Source organism: Juglans regia, chromosome 14 (genome assembly GCF_001411555.2).
Source record: "Juglans regia cultivar Chandler chromosome 14, Walnut 2.0, whole genome shotgun sequence".
In the NCBI taxonomy this organism is placed as follows: domain Eukaryota; kingdom Viridiplantae; phylum Streptophyta; class Magnoliopsida; order Fagales; family Juglandaceae; genus Juglans; species Juglans regia.
The window spans coordinates 28,333,468-28,351,354 of NC_049914.1; the positions used below are offsets into that span (position 1 = coordinate 28,333,468).

A 17,887-nucleotide genomic window follows, 5' to 3' on the forward strand; every position below is an offset into this window, starting at 1 on the left:
AGTTGGGCAAATCTGGTGAATAAGGTGGCTCCTGTTGGAATAATTTTGTGGTGTATATGTTTTCATAGGTAGGTAAAGGAAAAACTCAGTGTGGTCACGTATATTTACGTTACATTTTTTATGCTTAATATGGTATGACACTGACATCTTTTTAACTATTTAATTAAGTGATTACCTCACTTGAATATCCCCTTGCTCTGTCTTCACATCTTCTTGGTGTGTGTGCTTGCTTGTGCATGTTTATACTGCCTCTTTGATTTCAGGTCCTTTAATATTGCTGTGCAATACTTAAATCTAACAATGATGTTGTTAATTTGCAGATTTTGGCTACAGAATTGGATAGGACCATCATTACCTGGTTCATGTTTCTTTATGCATTGGTTAGTTCTGTTTCTTGAGTTAACGATGTTCATGCAGTGCTCTAATAAAAAAATGTTGCTTTTACGTTCTGTCTTTGGCGGTCCAAGTTAATTTCCAGCTACTTAGACCGAAAAAATTGTTCTGTTTCATGACTTAACAATGTTTCATCTTAACAATGTTCATGCAGTGCTCTTATCAAGAAATGTTGCTTTTAGATTCTGTATTTGGTGGTCTAAGTAAATTTCCAGCTACTTAGACTGAAAAACATTGTTCAGATGACACTTACAAATTCAAGACACTTTTTATCACACCATATTTGATTCTATGACCTAGATTCAATTAGTGTTTTTATTTACTGAATCCCATTCTTATTTAATTAGTTTTCTTTAATATGATCATTACTGTGCTAATTGTTGTCACTAAATGAATATATAATTTAATGTTTTAAATCATCATGACTTCTGTCTATCTTTAGACATCACGCATGGGTGTTGCTCTTGTATATATCCTGTGTGCTTGGGCTATGCCTACATTTCTCATTAATAAAGTTTTTATTTACTGATAAAAAGTTGTATTAAATCACATAGTCAACCTTAGCATTTTATAACATCGATTACCAATTTACTTTATTTTTGGATTGCATATGATGATATTAAATAGGTAATTTTATTGATCGGTAATGATGATGTTAAATAGGTAATGAGTGAATTGGTTCTTTAATTTCCAATTCTTTCTCTCACTGTCGTTCTGGTTTTGCAGTGGTAGCAATATGGACTTCGTTGAAGGATCATGGACTGAAATCAATGGAATACATGCCAAGCATGGCTATAATAGTAGTAGTAATAGTAACAGTAGCAGTATCAGCACCATAAGCAGCAGCTCTAGCGATAGTGATCACAAGATGACTACAGGAGCCAGTGAACTTGAGGGAGATGCTGACTCTTTAACGTGTAGACAATCTGGTTTATCTTCTAATCATCAGTTGGAGAATGGCCCCATATTGGTACTTCATTATCTACAAAGCAAGTAGTTTTCAATAACTATTAGTATGGTAGAAACATTTCCACATCCTGTTGTTATATTCTTTCATAATCCACCCCATGAGGACCTTGGACCTCATTAGGACACCACCCACCCCACTGAGTATCCATCCTTAAAAAATCTACTATTGTTCTCTACAAGAACTCTCTCTTATTCTAAAAGCATCAAAGCCACTTCCGTAAGAGTGCCCAATTAAACACAAGTAGGTTTCACACTCACAAACCATATCTTTGCCCAAATACCAAGTGAAATTTGGCCTCATTAGCTAGAGAAATTAGGCCTCTTCATGTAGTCATGTTGCAGCTTCTCTAGGCAGTTAGCCACAGTAGAAGGGAGTGGAAAAAGAGACAGCTTATCAAGGGAAATTTTACCTCTTCTCCTAACTCTATCCAAAGGAAGTGCCATTGTAGCTTCTCTTGGCAGTTAGCCACACTAGAAGGGAGTGGAAAAAGGGACATGAATTATGTAGACAAATTAGAAAGAGTGCTCTTGATCAAAGTAATTCTACCACCTTTGGTGTGATATCCCATATGATAAATATAATGGTAGGTGGTGTATGAAATCACATTGCTTGGAAATGAGAAGTTCTTGCTCTTTATAAGGTTCCAATAGGGCTCCAATTGTATCATTCACTAGTCTTTTTGGAATATAGACCATGTGGTTTGAGCCTTCCATTGGGGTGTTACAAATGGTATTAGAGCCTATCCCAACCAGAAATGTGAGACTTGAGCCGTGCCACCTACAATGGACAAGCCCGACGAGGACGTCGAGAATTTAAGGGGGGGAGATTGTGATATCCCATATGATAAGGATAAGGGTAGGTAGTGAATGAGATCCCACATTGCTTGGGAATGAAAAATTCTTGCTCTTTATAAGGTTCCAATGGGGCTCCAATTGTATCTTTGACTAGTCGTTTTGGAGTATACGCCATGTGGTTTGGGTCTTCCATTGAGGCGTTACATTTGGATAAATATATCTGCTTCTAGTTAGCCAACTCACATTCAATCTTCTCAATAACCCCATCCCAAATGGCATTGTATGTGGCACTTATATTAGATATATGCGAGATCTTATGCATGTGGATGTAAGACTTTACTTTTAGTAATATGTGCTATAGTTTTCCTTGCATTTGCGTATATGATATAGTTCTTCAAATGTGGGCTATGCTCTAGTAAACCGAAACTAGTGTCAATTGGTACCCAACAATTAACTGTTATCAAGTAGAGGTTTTGTACACATCATAGGTTACTTTTACATGTAGTTAGTGATAGGAGATATATTGTTTGTTCTTTTACATTTCATGGCGATTTTATAATTATTTACTATTTAGTTCTATTTGATGATAAGATTTACTACACCATACATTTCATGGCATTCATGTTGGTGTAGTAAACGTGAAGATGGGGTTTCCAAAACAATTAGTAATAGAATCAAAAGCTTTTGTGCTAACATGGCGTGTATGGTATGTTGTTGAACATGAAAAAGCAAATAGTGGCTTTGCAGGAGAGGATGGACAGCCTTATATGGTGCATTGAAGGAAAACAGGAGGTGGGCTTGGGCTGTTTGGAATGTGGTCCTAGTAAAGGGAAACTTAATGTTGGTGCGGGCCTAAATGAGGTAGACAGTTTGTTAAGTCAACGGGATGTGGGTTGCTACAATGGGCCTTAGTTTGAGGTCCAAGACAAAGGGGGAGGAGGCTCAAATGGGTCCAAGTCGATTCAATGGGACTCAGCCTGTGGGTCAAGACAAAGGAAAAAGAAAATTGGGCCTCGTAAGTCTTGTATGGAAGATCCAGTAAGGTTGCGATGCAAGGCCCTCATCCTGCTGGAGTCTGCTAGCGTTGCCGACGATGGTCTAGATGGACTTGTGTTAGGTTGAGGAATCACTTATAGTGGCTGAGACAGAGGATCTAGTAAAGGAGGAGTTGATGGCAACTGTACTAGACATGGATCTAGATAGATTGCAACTGTGCAATTCCGTGAACCCAACAGGGGAGGAGGGCTTGACGTGTCGGCCAACTTGGGAGGAGTGGTTGGTGCAAGTCATGGCTACATATATGGTACTGGAAAGGCTAGTTGCGCCGCTGGTACAACAGATGCTTAGAGGCAGAGTGGTGGTGGCAAGTGTGCTGAACAGGGCATGTATGGTACGCTGCTGGACATGAAAAAGAAAATGGTGGCTTTGGAAGAGAGGATGGACAGCCTTATACGGTGCGTTGGAGGAAAATAGGAGGTGGGCCTGGGCTTGGGCTGTTTGGAACATGGTCCTAGTAAAGGGAAACTTAATGTTGGTGCGGGCCTAAATGAGGTAGAGAGGTTGTCAAGTCAATGGGCCTCAGTTTGAGGTCCAAGACAAAGGGGAGGCTCAAATGGGTCTAGGTCGATTCAATGGGCCTCAGCCTGCGGGCCAAGACAAAGGAAAAAGAAAAGTGGGCCCTGTAAGTCTTGTATGGAAGATCCGGGAAGGTTGTGATGCAGGGCCCTCGTTCGACCAGAGTTTGCCAGCATTGCCGGCGATGGTCCAGATAGACTCGCGTCAGGTCGAGGAATCACTTACGGTGGCTGAGGCGGAGGATCTAGTAGAGGAGGAGCTGACGGCAACTATACTAGACATGGATCGTCATCTTTCCTCACCACAGGCGCTAGTTTTCCGGCACAACATGGACAAAAAAGGACAATGAGCATCATAGATGATGGGGTTGGGGGAGTCTCAGGTGGTATCTTCTTCGGCGAAGGATCTTCAATCTATGGCTGCTGATGGTGAGTTGTTTACCGAGGAGGGGGGTGATGTAGACATCAGTGAAGGATTTTCACAGATGCTAATCCCCATGAGTGATGTTCCTGAATGGGAGTGTAGGTCTCCCTTTGCCGAGAAGGAGACAAAGGTGCTGATGGAATCTTAGTGGGCAACCAGGGAAGGGATTGAGATGGATGGTGACTGGGTCATTCATAAGGTAAAGGAAGTACAACACTGTGTTGGAATTGAGTGTGAGGGTTTTAAAGAATAGTTCATGGCTTTGCTTACGGCCATTGAAGTGGGAAATGCGCAGCTGAAGAAATCTAGTTGGAATGTCCGAGGGCTTAATGAGGTTAACAAGCGCCTGTGGATAAAAAATTTGCTTCGGAAGTAGAAGGTGGATATCATTTGCTTGTAGGAAACTAAGATGGAAATCGTTTCTGGAAGCACCGTTAGAAGTTTGTGGAGCTGTTCATATGTCGATGGGGTTTTCCTTGCATCAGTTGGGGCATCAAGTGGAGTACTAGTAATGTGGGATAGAAGGATGGTGGATAAAATGGAGGAGTATATCGGGGAGTATACAGTGGCTTGTTCTTTTCAAAATGTGGAGGATAATTTTATGTGGGCTTTTGCTGGAATTTATGGGCCCGACCTTGGACAGCAGCAGAAACATTCTATAGGAGTTAGCTGGGTTACATAGCTGGTGGGACCTACCTTGGTGTATAGGAGGGGACTTTAATGTTACAAAATTCCTAAGTGAAACATCGGGAGAAAGCAGGTTACAGCCAGTAATGTTGAGTTTCTCGGATTGTATTTTTGATTTGGGGTTGGTGGACATTCCGCTCATGGGTGGTGCATTCACATGGTCCAATAACCAAATGTGGTCTAGATTGGACATATTTTTAGTTTCCCTAGAATGGGAAATTCATTAAACAGAGTTATGTCAGAAAAGATTACATCATCTATGTTTCGATCATTTTCCCATCTTGTTGGACTGTGGGGGTATTCAAGGAGGACGAAGATATTTAAGTTTTAGAATATGTGGCCAAAAACTGAAGGTTTTGTAGAACGAGTTAGGCAATGGTGGTCCTCCTATCAGATCCAAGGTACCCCTAGTTTATTCTTACAGGTAAATTGAAAGCTTTAAAGAAAGATTTAAAGTTTTGGAATGTGCTATCTTTTGGAGATATAGGCAACCACAATAAGTCACCATTGGAGGAGCTTCATGAGGTAGGGAGGGCATAGGAGGGACGGGCCCTTTCTTTGGAGGAACTCTCTCGGAGGACGGAACTAGTTTCTAAACTAGAGAGGGCTATCCTATTGGAGTTGATCTCTTGGCGCAAAAATCTCGAGCTTTGTGGTTGAAAGAAGGTGATCGAAGCACAAAGTTTTTTCAGAGTGGCAAATTCCCATAGGAGAACTAATGCCTTTGAGATGATGAATATTAACGGAGCTGTTTGCACAGAGATCCCTGTGATTCAAGGACATGTCGTTGGTTATTTTGAATAGTTGCTTATCGAGCCAGCGGGGTGGAGGCTGAAGATTGATGGGCTAACGTTTGAGTCCATTGAGTAGCAAAATGTCACTTGGTCAGAGAGGCCGTTTGAGGGAACCGAGGTTCATGGAGTGGTAAGGAAGATGGTCAAAGACAAAGCACTTGGTCTTTGATGGATTTTCTATGGATTTCTTCCAATCTTGCTGGGAAGTGATGAAGGAGGACTTATGAGAGGTTTAGATAGTGAGTTGAGTTAAGATAGGATGAAAGTTAAATAAAATATTGTTAGAATATAGTTTTTAATATTATTTTTGTTTTGGGATTTGAAAAAGTTAAATTGTTTATTATATTTTGTTTGAAAGTTTGGAAAATTTGTAATGATTAGATTAGATGAGATGAGTTGAGATCAACTCATTATCCAAACAAGGCATTAATGAAGGTATTTCGTGAATTTTTTCCGTTTTGGAAATTTGAGAAAAGTCTCAACGCCACTTTTATTGCACTTATTCCCAAGAAGACTGGGGCATCGGAGGTTAAGGATTATCGGCTCATTAGCCCTGTAAATTGGGTTTATAAGATTATTTCCAAAGTGCTTGCAAATAGACGAAGTTTTGGGCAAATTGTTTCGAAACCCCAAAATGCATTCGTATGGGGAAGACATATATTGGACTCAGTAGATTATAATCAGGCAATCTGGGTCTCTTGTGCAAGTTGGATTTCCTGTTGTATTTGCTTGGGAGGTGGTGCTCATGGATTAGGTGATGCATATCGACGGTGCGATTCTCAGTTTTGGTGAATGATAGCCTAGTTGTTTTTTTTTTACAACTCTCGTGAATCCTTTGTCCCCACTCCTCTGTCATAGTCATTGAGGCATGTAGCAGAATGATTTCAGCTATAGTTAATAGTGGGTTTCTGGCTGGTTTTCGGTTGGTGAAATAAATCGAGGTACTCTTAACATTTTTTGTTCATAGATGACATCTTAATTTTTTGCGAGGCAGATCAAAATCAGATTCAAGCACTTAAGGCACTTCTACTTTGCTTTGAGGCTGTATCCGGGTTAAGGTGAACTTATCCAAGTCAGAGTTGATCCCGATTGGCAATGTTTGTAACATTCGGCAGTTGGCTAACACTCTTAAAAGTAAGGTCTCCTCTTTCCCTATGAATTACCTTTGCCTTCATTTGGGGGCCGTCTCCAGGGCTAAACCCATTTGGGATGCAGTAATTGAGAAGATTGAATGAAGATTGATAGGTTGGAAGAGATTGTTTCTATCGAAAAGTGGTAGGTTACTCTAATCAAAAGCACTCTATCCAATCTACCAACTTAGTTTTTATCCTTGTTCCCAATTCCAGAGAGTGTGGCAACACGAATTGAGAAATTGCATCGTGACTTCCTTTGGAGTGGACTTGGGGATGAATTCAAATTTCATCTGGTCAAGTGGGACAAGATATGCTCCCCAATCTCTTCTGGGGATTTGTGAATTAAAATCTGAGGGTGTTCAATCGGGCTTTACTTGAGAAATAGTTCTGGCGTTATAATACTGAACAAAAAGCTTTATGGAAGTCGGTGATTGATTTCAAGTATGGAGGCTTGTGGGGGGGATGGTGCTCTAGGAAGGTACGTGGGGTTTATGGTGTGGGAGTATGGAAGCACATTAGACAAGCGTGGGGCATGTTTGCTTGTCTTGCTACAATTGTGATAGGAGATGGCTCAAGAACTAAATTCCGGCATGATATATGGTGTGGAGATAGAGCCCTCAAGGACTCATTCCCTACAGTGTTCATGCTTGCACGTGAGAAAGAAGCTTCAATGGTGGACCTAATGGAGATGGCAGGTGATCTAGTACAATGGAATGTGAGCTTCACTAGGGCAGCCCAAGACTGGGAAGTCAGCAGCTTTGCAGATTTTTTCCGACTCTTATACTTCATGAGACCGAGCACTATACTGTAGGGAATGACCAAACGATGACTGGGAACTCCTGAACTCTTATACTTCAGGAGTTCATACTTTGTGGTGGGTACCTACCAGAAAAGGTATTTTTCAGTTCGTTCTTTCTATAAGGCCCTCACATAACCGCAGAATAATCACTTTCCATGGAGAAATAACGCATCTCCTAGGGCGGTATTTTTTGCTTGGACAACATCTGGAAAAAATATTGATGATGGATAATTTTGGAAACACGGGATGATAGTAGTGGATTGGTGTTGTATGTGCAAACAATGTGGTGAGACTATGGACCATCCTCTACTACATTGCAAGGTTGCTAGAGCGCTATGGGTCGATGTATTTAGACAGATAGAGCTAGCCTGGGTTATGCCTGCAACAGTTGTTGAACTTCTAGCATGTTGAATGAATCTGGGCTGTATTGCACAAATCTCAGTTGTGTGGAAGATGATTCCTCTCTGTGTTCTTTGGTGTATATGGTAGAAAAGAAATGACCAAACGATTGAAGGCAGGAAGCGTTCATTGGAGGAGATTAGATTACTTTTTATTAGAACCTTGTTTTTTGGGCCACAGCTGTAGATTTCAATAACCCAGATTTTCATGATTTTCTTATTTCTTCTTCCTAAATAGGTGTTATCTCGTATACCCCCTTGTGTACTTGGGCTATGCTTATTCGTATTAATGTAATATAAATGTTTACTTACAAAAAAAAAAAAAAAAGATTTGATTATCGGCCATTGAGCCTTAGCTCAAATGACACCTTCCCCTATAACATCATGATGAAGGGTTAAGTCATGGTTTCGAGATCATCCAACTTACAATAAAATCAATTTGGTCTTTGAATCTTCTAACTTCTAATAGCTTTGTTTAGAACTTCTATTGATAATATAACCAAGAATTGTTTCACTAACTATGAGAGGTGGTTACCCTACTATAGTTGTGAGGGCGGGGATAGTTGGATGTGGGGGCTAAATTCACTTATGGGGAAGCTTAGATCTATCCAAATGTTTAGGAATGGTGTGTTTAAATGCTTCTTCCTCTCTAAATTAGTTTTGGTATTGGTTGTTAGCTCGTAGTGGCAGATGCAGTGGGAAGAAAGGAGTTTTTCTATTTTTCAGTTTTCTTCCGTCATACTTGATGCAGGTAACTATTAGGTTTTAGGTCTTACTGTGTGAAGGCCTTATGATCAGTTTCTCTCCATCCTATGTGTGGAAGATGGCTCCTATCTGTCTACTATGATGTTTGTTTTTGGGCCAAGGGGTGTGGTGTTTTTGGAGGGAAAGAAATGATAGAAAGTTTTGGACCATGAGTGGATGATAGAAGAGTTTAAAACCTTGCTCAATACCATACTTTGGGCGACTACAATAGATTTTAAGTTTTCATGATTTCCTTGTATTTTCTTCTGTTCCTAATTAGGAGGTTTCTCATGTACTTCCTATATACTTGGGCTAAGCCTTTTGTGTTCTCCAACGAAATGCTTAACTACTTATATGTAACACCTCCTCCCGTCGGGATGCCACGTAACATACGTAACTCGCACCAGGCAAGGGACCCACATAATTAATAAATGCTTCATTAATCATAACAAATCCTTAAATTAATCCATGTCATTAAACATAAAAACATAATCAGTCTTGTTTGCAGTAGGGAGGGAAGGATTATGAGTGATGGAGTGCCAAGAATCTCAAGATTGGAGAGTTTGATCCTGGCTTTCAGTGGCTGGCCTTCAAGGGTTGTTCAGAGACGGTTTTGAAAGGGTGGGAAGTTTTATCCAGTGTGAATTGGAGAGGGTTTTCTGCAGATACACAAGTGAATGTTGTGCAGAAGATGTGTGTGTGAGTTTTGGTGATTGCTTGTGAATAAGTCAGCCTCAATTTCCACCATTTAATTAGTTAACGATGGGCAAGTATTTGGAAGTTCAAATCTGGTTATACAACAAATGCTAATCAGATTCGCAATGGGTTTAAGGGCTTGCACAATCTTTTCTTTTACAAGTAAGATGAAAATTTTATTGATACAAATGAAGTGGGCGAAGCCCGTGTACACATAAAGTATACAAAAAAATACCTAAATACATTCTAGGAACCAGAAAGTAAGAACAGAAAATCATGAACACTAGTTCCGTTAAGCACAATGGCTGAAAAGCAGAGCAATAAAGTGTGTACAAAAAAGTTCTGAAGTTCCTCCATTGTATGCTCGCTATCTTCAAAGCACCAAGCATTCCTTTTCATCCAAATACACCACATAATGCACAAATGAATCATCCTCCACACTGCTGCCACTCGGGGACAGCCTTGAATCTCCTTCCAACAAGCTATTAAATCCATCACCCTCAAAGGCATAACCCAAGCCACACCAACTCTTCTAAAGATCTCATCCGACAACACTCTTGTCACCTCACAATGCAGCAATAAGTGATATTATGGGCCTTCAAGTTAATATTGCCCATTTATTAAACATGGTATCTTTAAATTAAGTCAAAATCTTGACCCATCTTTTAAGGCCCATATGTTACATTATAAAAAAGAAATAAGGTCCCCTCTTCCACTTGACAGGTTAGGAATTTATGACCTCTAATGAGTTAGGAATGCCCTTTGGTACTGTTGCTTGTCATAAATCAGTGGTTTTGTTATTGATTCAAATTGTGAACTCTAAATGCTGAATTGGCTTTTTGCTTGAATTAACTGAAGTGGCGAAATTCTATGTTAATACTGTATTTAAGTACTTTCATCTTATCATTTGTGATATTGGATTTTTCCTTCTAAATTGATTGCTCTAGCATCACAATTGTATTGAAGCAACACAATCATTGTCCTTATGTACCCTTGAGTTTCAGAACTCTGTTTATTCATCTGCCTACTTTCTTATTTTCAGTACTCTTTTAATTTAACTTGTTAAATGAGGACATCTCACTCTTAGTGGGAATTGATGAAATACTTGTTCAAATAAGGGCATGTCAGGACTTCCTTTTATGGGGTTGGATGTGAATCTCACTTCACATCTTATTGCTAAATTGAGAAATGATTTCCTATTTTTTTTCCTCACCAATCTGCGTTAAATTTATGGATGCCAGCTAACTGAGTGAACTTAATGTCAATGCAGGGCTCTAAGCGTCCTCGAACTGGGATGACAGATTCATTTGGTCAAGTTGGTACAGAGACAAATGCTCTTGTGCAAGAAGCATACAAGTCTGATTTTATTTCCATGGAAGTTGACAATTCAGCCATAACAGGAGTTGCAAGTGAGCAGATTGGATCCGATTGGGATTGGGATGATGATGACAGAGGTATGGTCATGGATATCCAAGCTCTCCTCTCCGAGTTTGGAGATTTTGGGGACTTCTTCGAAAATGATGGCTTGCCTTTTGGGGAGGTATTTTCTTATCCTTCACAATGATTTCAATCTGCATGTTTGATATATGCCGATAACACTACTGATATGAGATTGGAGGGAGCTCCTCATCTGATCTGTTGTTTTAAGGGAACATTGGAACTTTGGGATATATTGTTTTATTTATCAATTAAATAGAATTACTTATAAAAAAAAAATTTATCAATTAAATAGAATAATGATTTTTTTCAGATTTTTTTCCTCAGGTGTCCTCTTTCTTTCTTGTATCCGTATCCAGCTCCTAACTTGTAACTAGGTGTTCTCTTTTGTGTACTCTATGTACTTGGGCTACGTCTATTTACCTGATTCAATACTTATCAAAACATTTTTATGTTGGGGAATGCAAACTGTATATGAATTTAGTAGCGCTAAGGTTTTAATTAAATCAAGTTCTAGATTGTTTTTCTTGGTAGGACACTCAGTGATTAATAGGGCGAGAAGTATGGTATCTCTTTCCTCAAGGCAACAGGCAATTACAGATAAAAAAGAACAGAAGGAAGAGAGGAAGTACCTTGATCCAAGGAGGAGTCTTGGTGATGGATTTTGGACTTGACATATTGTACCTTTTTCCTTGTGACATACGTCTTTCATTGTGGAGTAACCATTTGAGCAGATGACATTAGTATTATTATTTGTGAACGTATTGTGCAATATAATAGAGAAGTAAACTTTGTAAATATGGTGCCGTACATCAAGTAGGCAACGACATTTCCCATATTTATGGGTTTGATGAATTATTGGCAGGTTAATTACTAGAATTTGAAGAGGGTACAATAGGCATAAGCACTAATAACTAATAAGGAACAACCCTCAAAAGTAAAAAAGAGGAAATAAAAAATAACTTCTTCTTCCTCTCTCTGTGTCTCTTAAAGATGTTTCATACTATGTGTTTAGAGTTGTTTTTCTACTCCAAGGCAGTGATTACATGGTAGAGGCACATCGTTATGTTTTTCTTATTAATGTTTGCATGCATATTTCACCAGTTAAGTTGCAAATACGTCACTAAAGCTAGACATAAAAGGACCTTTCTACTTACAATTTCCTCCCTCAAGTGGTTCTGGTTCCCTTCCTGCCCACCCCTGGCTCTCCCCTCCCCCCATGTTTTGCTTTAAAATGCTTTGAGGTGATATTGCAAACTTTACATTGAATCTCACAATGACCCCTTGTTTTCCAAAGCCCCCAGGAACTGCAGAATCACAGGCGCTTATGTTTTCTGCACCAGATTGTGGAGATGTGGGTCCCAGTCCAGTTGGGATGATGGATGTTTCTGATCAGGTGCTATTGCCTGTAGGCTTTCAATCCTTTGAGAGTTTTGATCCACCCCCTCCACTAGCCCAAGAGGAGTATCTCAGCAAAAGTCAAGAAGTAACAAATAACAGTTTGTCATCAGGTCTGGTGAACCACACTCCAGCATCCTCTACTGGTGAGTTCGATCATATAATAAAAGCTGAAGCGCTGTTGACTTTTGCTCCTGAATATGGAGCTGTGGAGACCCCCACAAGCGAGTTTTCGTCATCCATTTTCAGAAGCCCATATTTTCCAAAATCTCGAAGAGAGGAGAGTTCCAATTCAAGCTCAAATAATTACATCTATGGTGCAACACCACCCTCTTCTCCTTGCTTTGATGGATCAGATGAAAAGACTAGCCTGCCCATTAACTCAAAACCATTGTCTGGAAGGAATGATGTGAATGCTGTTGTCCACTCAAAAAAATATTACACTCATGTGGAAAGGGGGAAAGAGAGACATGATAAAAGATTTCTTGCAGGTAATAATAGTGTTGCTATGTCTGAGGGGGTGGCACCAACTCCATTCTCTAGTTTAAACTCTACAAATGCTGTTAAATCTTCCCTGAGAAAAGTGTCTGAAGGCACCCTTGAATTGGCACCTTTCCTTCAGTCTACGAGGACCGTGTTTGCAACTGAAGTTGAATGTCTGATGTTCCAGGCCTCCATGTGCAGGATAAGGCACACACTATTATCTTCCAGTACCTCTATGCCTATTAATTTGAGTAGGTTAACTGGAAGTAATGTTTTTAATCAGCTGCCTGGTGACCAAAGTACATTGACGGACAATACATCTAGCAAGTATGAGGTGAAAAAGAAAGAGACCATACCAATTAGAATAGCTGGTGATACTGATGGAATTCTAGATGGGCATCTTAATGCGCCTGTTGGTGTTTGGCGCTCTGTTGGAGTTCCTAAAGTTCCGAAGCTCTCAAACTCACCAAGTATGGAAATTAGTCCATCCTTACCTCATAATTCGTTCAATGAGGAAGCTATCCTTTCTTTTGGACAAATGCAACCTCTTCAGGAGCTTCTTGATGGAATGGCATTACTTGTCCAACAAGCTACATCCTCTGTTGATCTGACCCTTGATGGGGATTGTGGTGATGGTGCTTATGGTTGGCTTGCGTTACAAGAGCAGTGGAAGCGGGGATTTTCTTGTGGACCTTTTATGATGCATGCTGGTTGTGGGGGGACTTTGGCTTCTTGTCATGCACTTGACATTGCTGGTGTGGAGTTAGTGGATCCACTTTCAGCTGATGTAAGTTTCAATTTTATACCAATGATTTTTTTTTAATTGCTAATAGCTGCACCTTGTGTTTTTTTTTTTTTTTTTGGTTTTGTACTAGACATTGATATTTAGTGCTTATGCTGAGTTTTTTTAAAATCTAAGTTATATGTCACTGTCAGATCATACGCACCACTAATGGAATCATGCAAAACTGAAGAATGCGGGAAATGGTTTTTGTATGAGTAGTCTGTCTAAAGAATGTATAATGATGCCATATATAACAAATAACATTAGTAGAAATAAAGGTGTAAACAATTTGAGTTCAAGCAAGGGGTTGGCTTAAGTGGTGAAGGCCTTGGTCTTGGGGCATCACTCCCTTCCAGGTCCAAGGTTCAACACCTCATGGGGTGTAAACAATCCTTTGGGGCCACACCCCCTAGTGAAAAGCCAGCGATTTAACCAGTTCCGTGTAGGGAAAGTTCCGAGGGTGCGATGCATGAGACTGGGGCTTACTCTGCAGGGGTGGGTCCGAAGGGCCCTGCCTTGGAGAGGTGCCCCGACATTAAAAAAAAATAAAAAATCGAACGAGTGAAAGCTTGTTCAGGAATTTTTATAAACAAAATTTTGTGTTTCTTGTGAATATTTTTATATAGTTTATACAAACACATGTTGGTGATTATGTTAAAAAAGATTCAAACGACACTATCATATTATGATTATGATTTCTTCTTATCCTTTTAAATACTTGGGATATTCTCATTATAGAATTAAGAATGACACTACACAAAATAATAAATACGATACCAGTTGCGGCGAGCTTTATAGGAATTGTGTCGTTTAAGAATTGATTTTGTGTTCATGAATAGCTTATTATGAATTAAGCCAAAGTTGAGTATAGCAGAGTTAATTCCAAGCAACTTTTCAAGTAGTCTTGTTTATTTATAACATTAAGTAAATAATCTTCTCTCCAAAATTAGGAACTTTGCCATCTGAGATGCTATTTGTCATTAAAAAAATCAACTTGAATATATAGTTCTGTAAATATATCCTTGAAGGAATAAACTCTGAGGGGTAGTTCAGCTGGTCTGGCCTTAGGTTTGCTCCCCAATGGTCACCAGTTCGAGTCCCCTTAGGGCCACTGGAGGTTTACTTGGTCGTTAACTTCAGGGCTCCGTGGGATTAGTCGAGGTGCGCGCAAGCTGGCCCGGACACCCTCGGTTATCAAAAAAATATATATCCTTGAAGGAATATACAGTTTATTTGGCTATGCATGTGTTACAATTCTTTACAAAATGGACACATACTTTGGGTAGGAAAGCTTCACGGCAAAGTACCTTTTAAAAGTTTAAGTAATATAATAGATACTGTTTCCTTGTTTATTCTTGGTCCTCCAGAAAGCAACCTTCTGCTTGGGCTTGGGGATCTTTTGAATTGAGATTAAGATGCCATTTCTTTCAGTTCATTCATTTAGTTAAATTTTAATTAGTCAAATGTATAGCCTATTAGTAGTTATCTTTCTGTTTGTGGACAATACGGGCTTAAGATGTGAGAGCATAATATACTTGTGTATTGGTCATTTAATGATCTTATGAAGAGGATATATCCTTCTTTCAGGTTCACGCTTCGTCTGTGATTAATTTGTTGCAGTCTGACATAAAGACAGCCTTAAAATCTGCTTTCAGTATTTTGGATGGTCCATTGTCTGTCAATGATTGGTGCAAAGGCCGCAATCCATCAGTTGATGCTGGAAGCACGGGTGATGGATTTTCTGCCGAGTCTTCTATAAGTGAATGCAGAGATTCTTCCAGTACTGTTGGAGAACCAATGAGCCCATCTCAGTCTTCTGCTGGTGGATCATCTTCTCTTAAAGGTATAATTATCCTTGTATACACATTGGCTTTCAGTTATAGGCAGTTTGACCATTCATGCAGTCTCTAGTGAAACAGATAGAGCAAAAGTGGATGAGACATGCCAAAGGAGATCTAACCAAGAAATCTGTGCCTCAGAGTCAGAGCAGCAACAAAGCACCCGGCTAAGACCAACACTTCTTGTTCTTCCTTTGCCTGCTATACTTGTTGGGTATGATACCTTGTTAAACAAATTTTACATTGACATCTGAAAAATCAAATTACATACCAATAGCATTTTGTTTATATGGAGAAAGCCTATTTGCAAGGACCAAAGGGAGACATTCATAACAATGAGAGGCTTATTACATCTTGTTAAAGATAGAAACACGAATATTATCATAATAAAACTATGGAAATTCACTCATTTTTCTCATCCCAGTTAGACGTCAAGAACACTTCACAGAGATCTCAAAGAATAGGTTGAGGCCAACCTCCTGGTTTTGAAGAGACTATTCATCCCGTAGAGTGGCTATTGTTACCATCTATTAGAGATTTGAATGTAACAATAGCAATCAAATAATCTAATATTTTTGCATTATGAGATGTCAAATGACATTTGTGCCACCTTTAATTTGCAGAAGGGTTGCGACCTAATTATATTAGGTGCAGTGGAAGAAAACCCTAAATAATAAAAAAAAAAAAAAAAAGAGCAACGAACAAAGGGAAAAATAAATATGGGAATGACATTTTTTCTCTTCTTACAATAGGAACATAAACATACTTTTGATGCCTCAACAAACCGGTGGATCAACCATAGGGCCATCGAAAATATCAGTTATTATACTAATTACATTGAATTGTATGATATATGAGTTACATCTTCTGATATGAAATTGCTCATCAAAAGAAAACGAAAAGTCTCTGACCTGGGATAAATATATAGGCATTTCAAAACATAGGTAAAACATGAATTGGTATTATGGAAATTGGTTGTATTGACATGTCATTAGACTTCATGAGCAACCTCTGGCATGTATTAGAATATTAATTGGCATTTCTATAGTGTTAAACACTCAGGTTTCTAGCCACAATTCAGTGGGTTTTAACAGAATGTCTTGCTGGTTAAAAATAAACCAATTAGATTATTGCCCGTCCATGTTCGTGCAGTTGAGATTTGGGAAGAGTTCCTGGCTTCTGCTGCCTCTATAATTTAAACTTACAGCCCATGTATTGACAGAGACAAATAAGCACCATTACAGTTGAAGTGTTCCCTTAAAATAATGCCCTAACTTCTTTTGGTTATTAGATCCTTTGCAAAATGCTTTAGAAATATCACTGGTTAGCAAGATTTCTTATATTTGATTTTCGTTAAAAGAGTTCCATAATAGGGCCTTTGATTTTCTTTAAAAGAGTTCCATAATAGGGTCAACCACCTTGACCAAATGCCTCTCAACATCCATACATACAACTGTGAATTCAAGTCATTTTGTTTTATACTAGTCTACTAGACCACCCTTCTTATTTCGTAGGAGGGATAATGTTTTGTAAGTTATAAGGTGTTCTTTACAGCAACTACAAGGTTGGAACCAAAAAGGGTTATAGAAGATATTTTTCCAAATTAGCAATTTTGAACCTTTGCAGTAATCCATATAATCAATTCTTTCCTTGAAGATGTCTGGGATTGGTTGGGACTTTGTTCCAAACACCCGGTGACAATGAAAAAATAAAAAATAAAATTCTTTCCTTGACCATGTCTCTTAAACTCCTGCACAGTCAGAAAAAAGAAAGTGGTTGAAAGAAATATATTACTAGATGGTTCTAGTCATCTGCTCGCATAAGATGTTAGTGGAGGATTTGGGATGCTTCAAATAATGATGTTTTGCTTTGTTCTATGGATGTTTTATGGCGATGATGGACTAAGACAGGCTGCTTCTCGTAGATTAAGTTAATGGTCCATATGTGGAGATACTTACAAATTATGCTTTTTGTTATAGGTACCAGGATGATTGGCTTAAGACGTCTGCAAGCTCCTTGCAACTTTGGGAGAAGGCTCCTCTTGAACCATACGCATTACAGAAACCTGTAAGTCCAATACCCAAACAGTTGCCACACATATTGGTGAATGCAACATTTTTCATTTTCTGCATTTCTGTAATTTTCATTTTGAGGACTTGTATAATTTGCTTTCCTTTTTTCAGTGATTTTGCAACTTTGTTCATTAATTGTTGCAGATTACTTACAATGTTATATGTCCAGACATTGATCCACTAACTTCTGCTGCTGCTGATTTTTTCCAGCAACTTGGAACTGGTGAGTGGGTGGTGTTTTTATGCTTCAAATTGAGATGAATCGGTTGTTACTTAGCTTGTACAGGCACAGACGTTTGAAAGTTTTACATTGTTGTTTTTACTGAAAGAAGTTTTTATTTTATCCTAGTAGTGATGTGCCAACTTGATGTGGATTATCGGTGCTTATCTCTACTATGTGTTTTCCTGTCCCAATTCTATTGAAAACACCATTCTCCGCGATGATACATAATGAGAGTGGTTCTTAAAC

General features: G+C 39.0%; 1 protein-coding gene across 3 annotated transcripts in view; it reads left to right on the forward strand.

Moving 5' to 3' along the window:
• LOC109003491 (mediator of RNA polymerase II transcription subunit 13) overlaps positions 1–17,887 on the forward strand; it is a 40,246-nt gene that overhangs the window by 16,879 nt on the left and 5,480 nt on the right. Inside the window, exons 12-19 of one of the 3 annotated variants that reach the window (XM_018981641.2) lie at positions 321–380; positions 1,120–1,363; positions 10,677–10,946; positions 12,141–13,511; positions 15,096–15,351; positions 15,413–15,560; positions 17,326–17,413; positions 17,563–17,641. In XM_018981641.2, the coding sequence (XP_018837186.1) occupies positions 321–380; positions 1,120–1,363; positions 10,677–10,946; positions 12,141–13,511; positions 15,096–15,351; positions 15,413–15,560; positions 17,326–17,413; positions 17,563–17,641 (2,516 nt within the window). The remainder of the gene's footprint in view (positions 1–320; positions 381–1,119; positions 1,364–10,676; positions 10,947–12,140; positions 13,512–15,095; positions 15,352–15,412; positions 15,561–17,325; positions 17,414–17,562; positions 17,642–17,887) is intronic. The other 2 variants (XM_018981649.2, XM_018981654.2) reach the window with 2 other exon arrangements.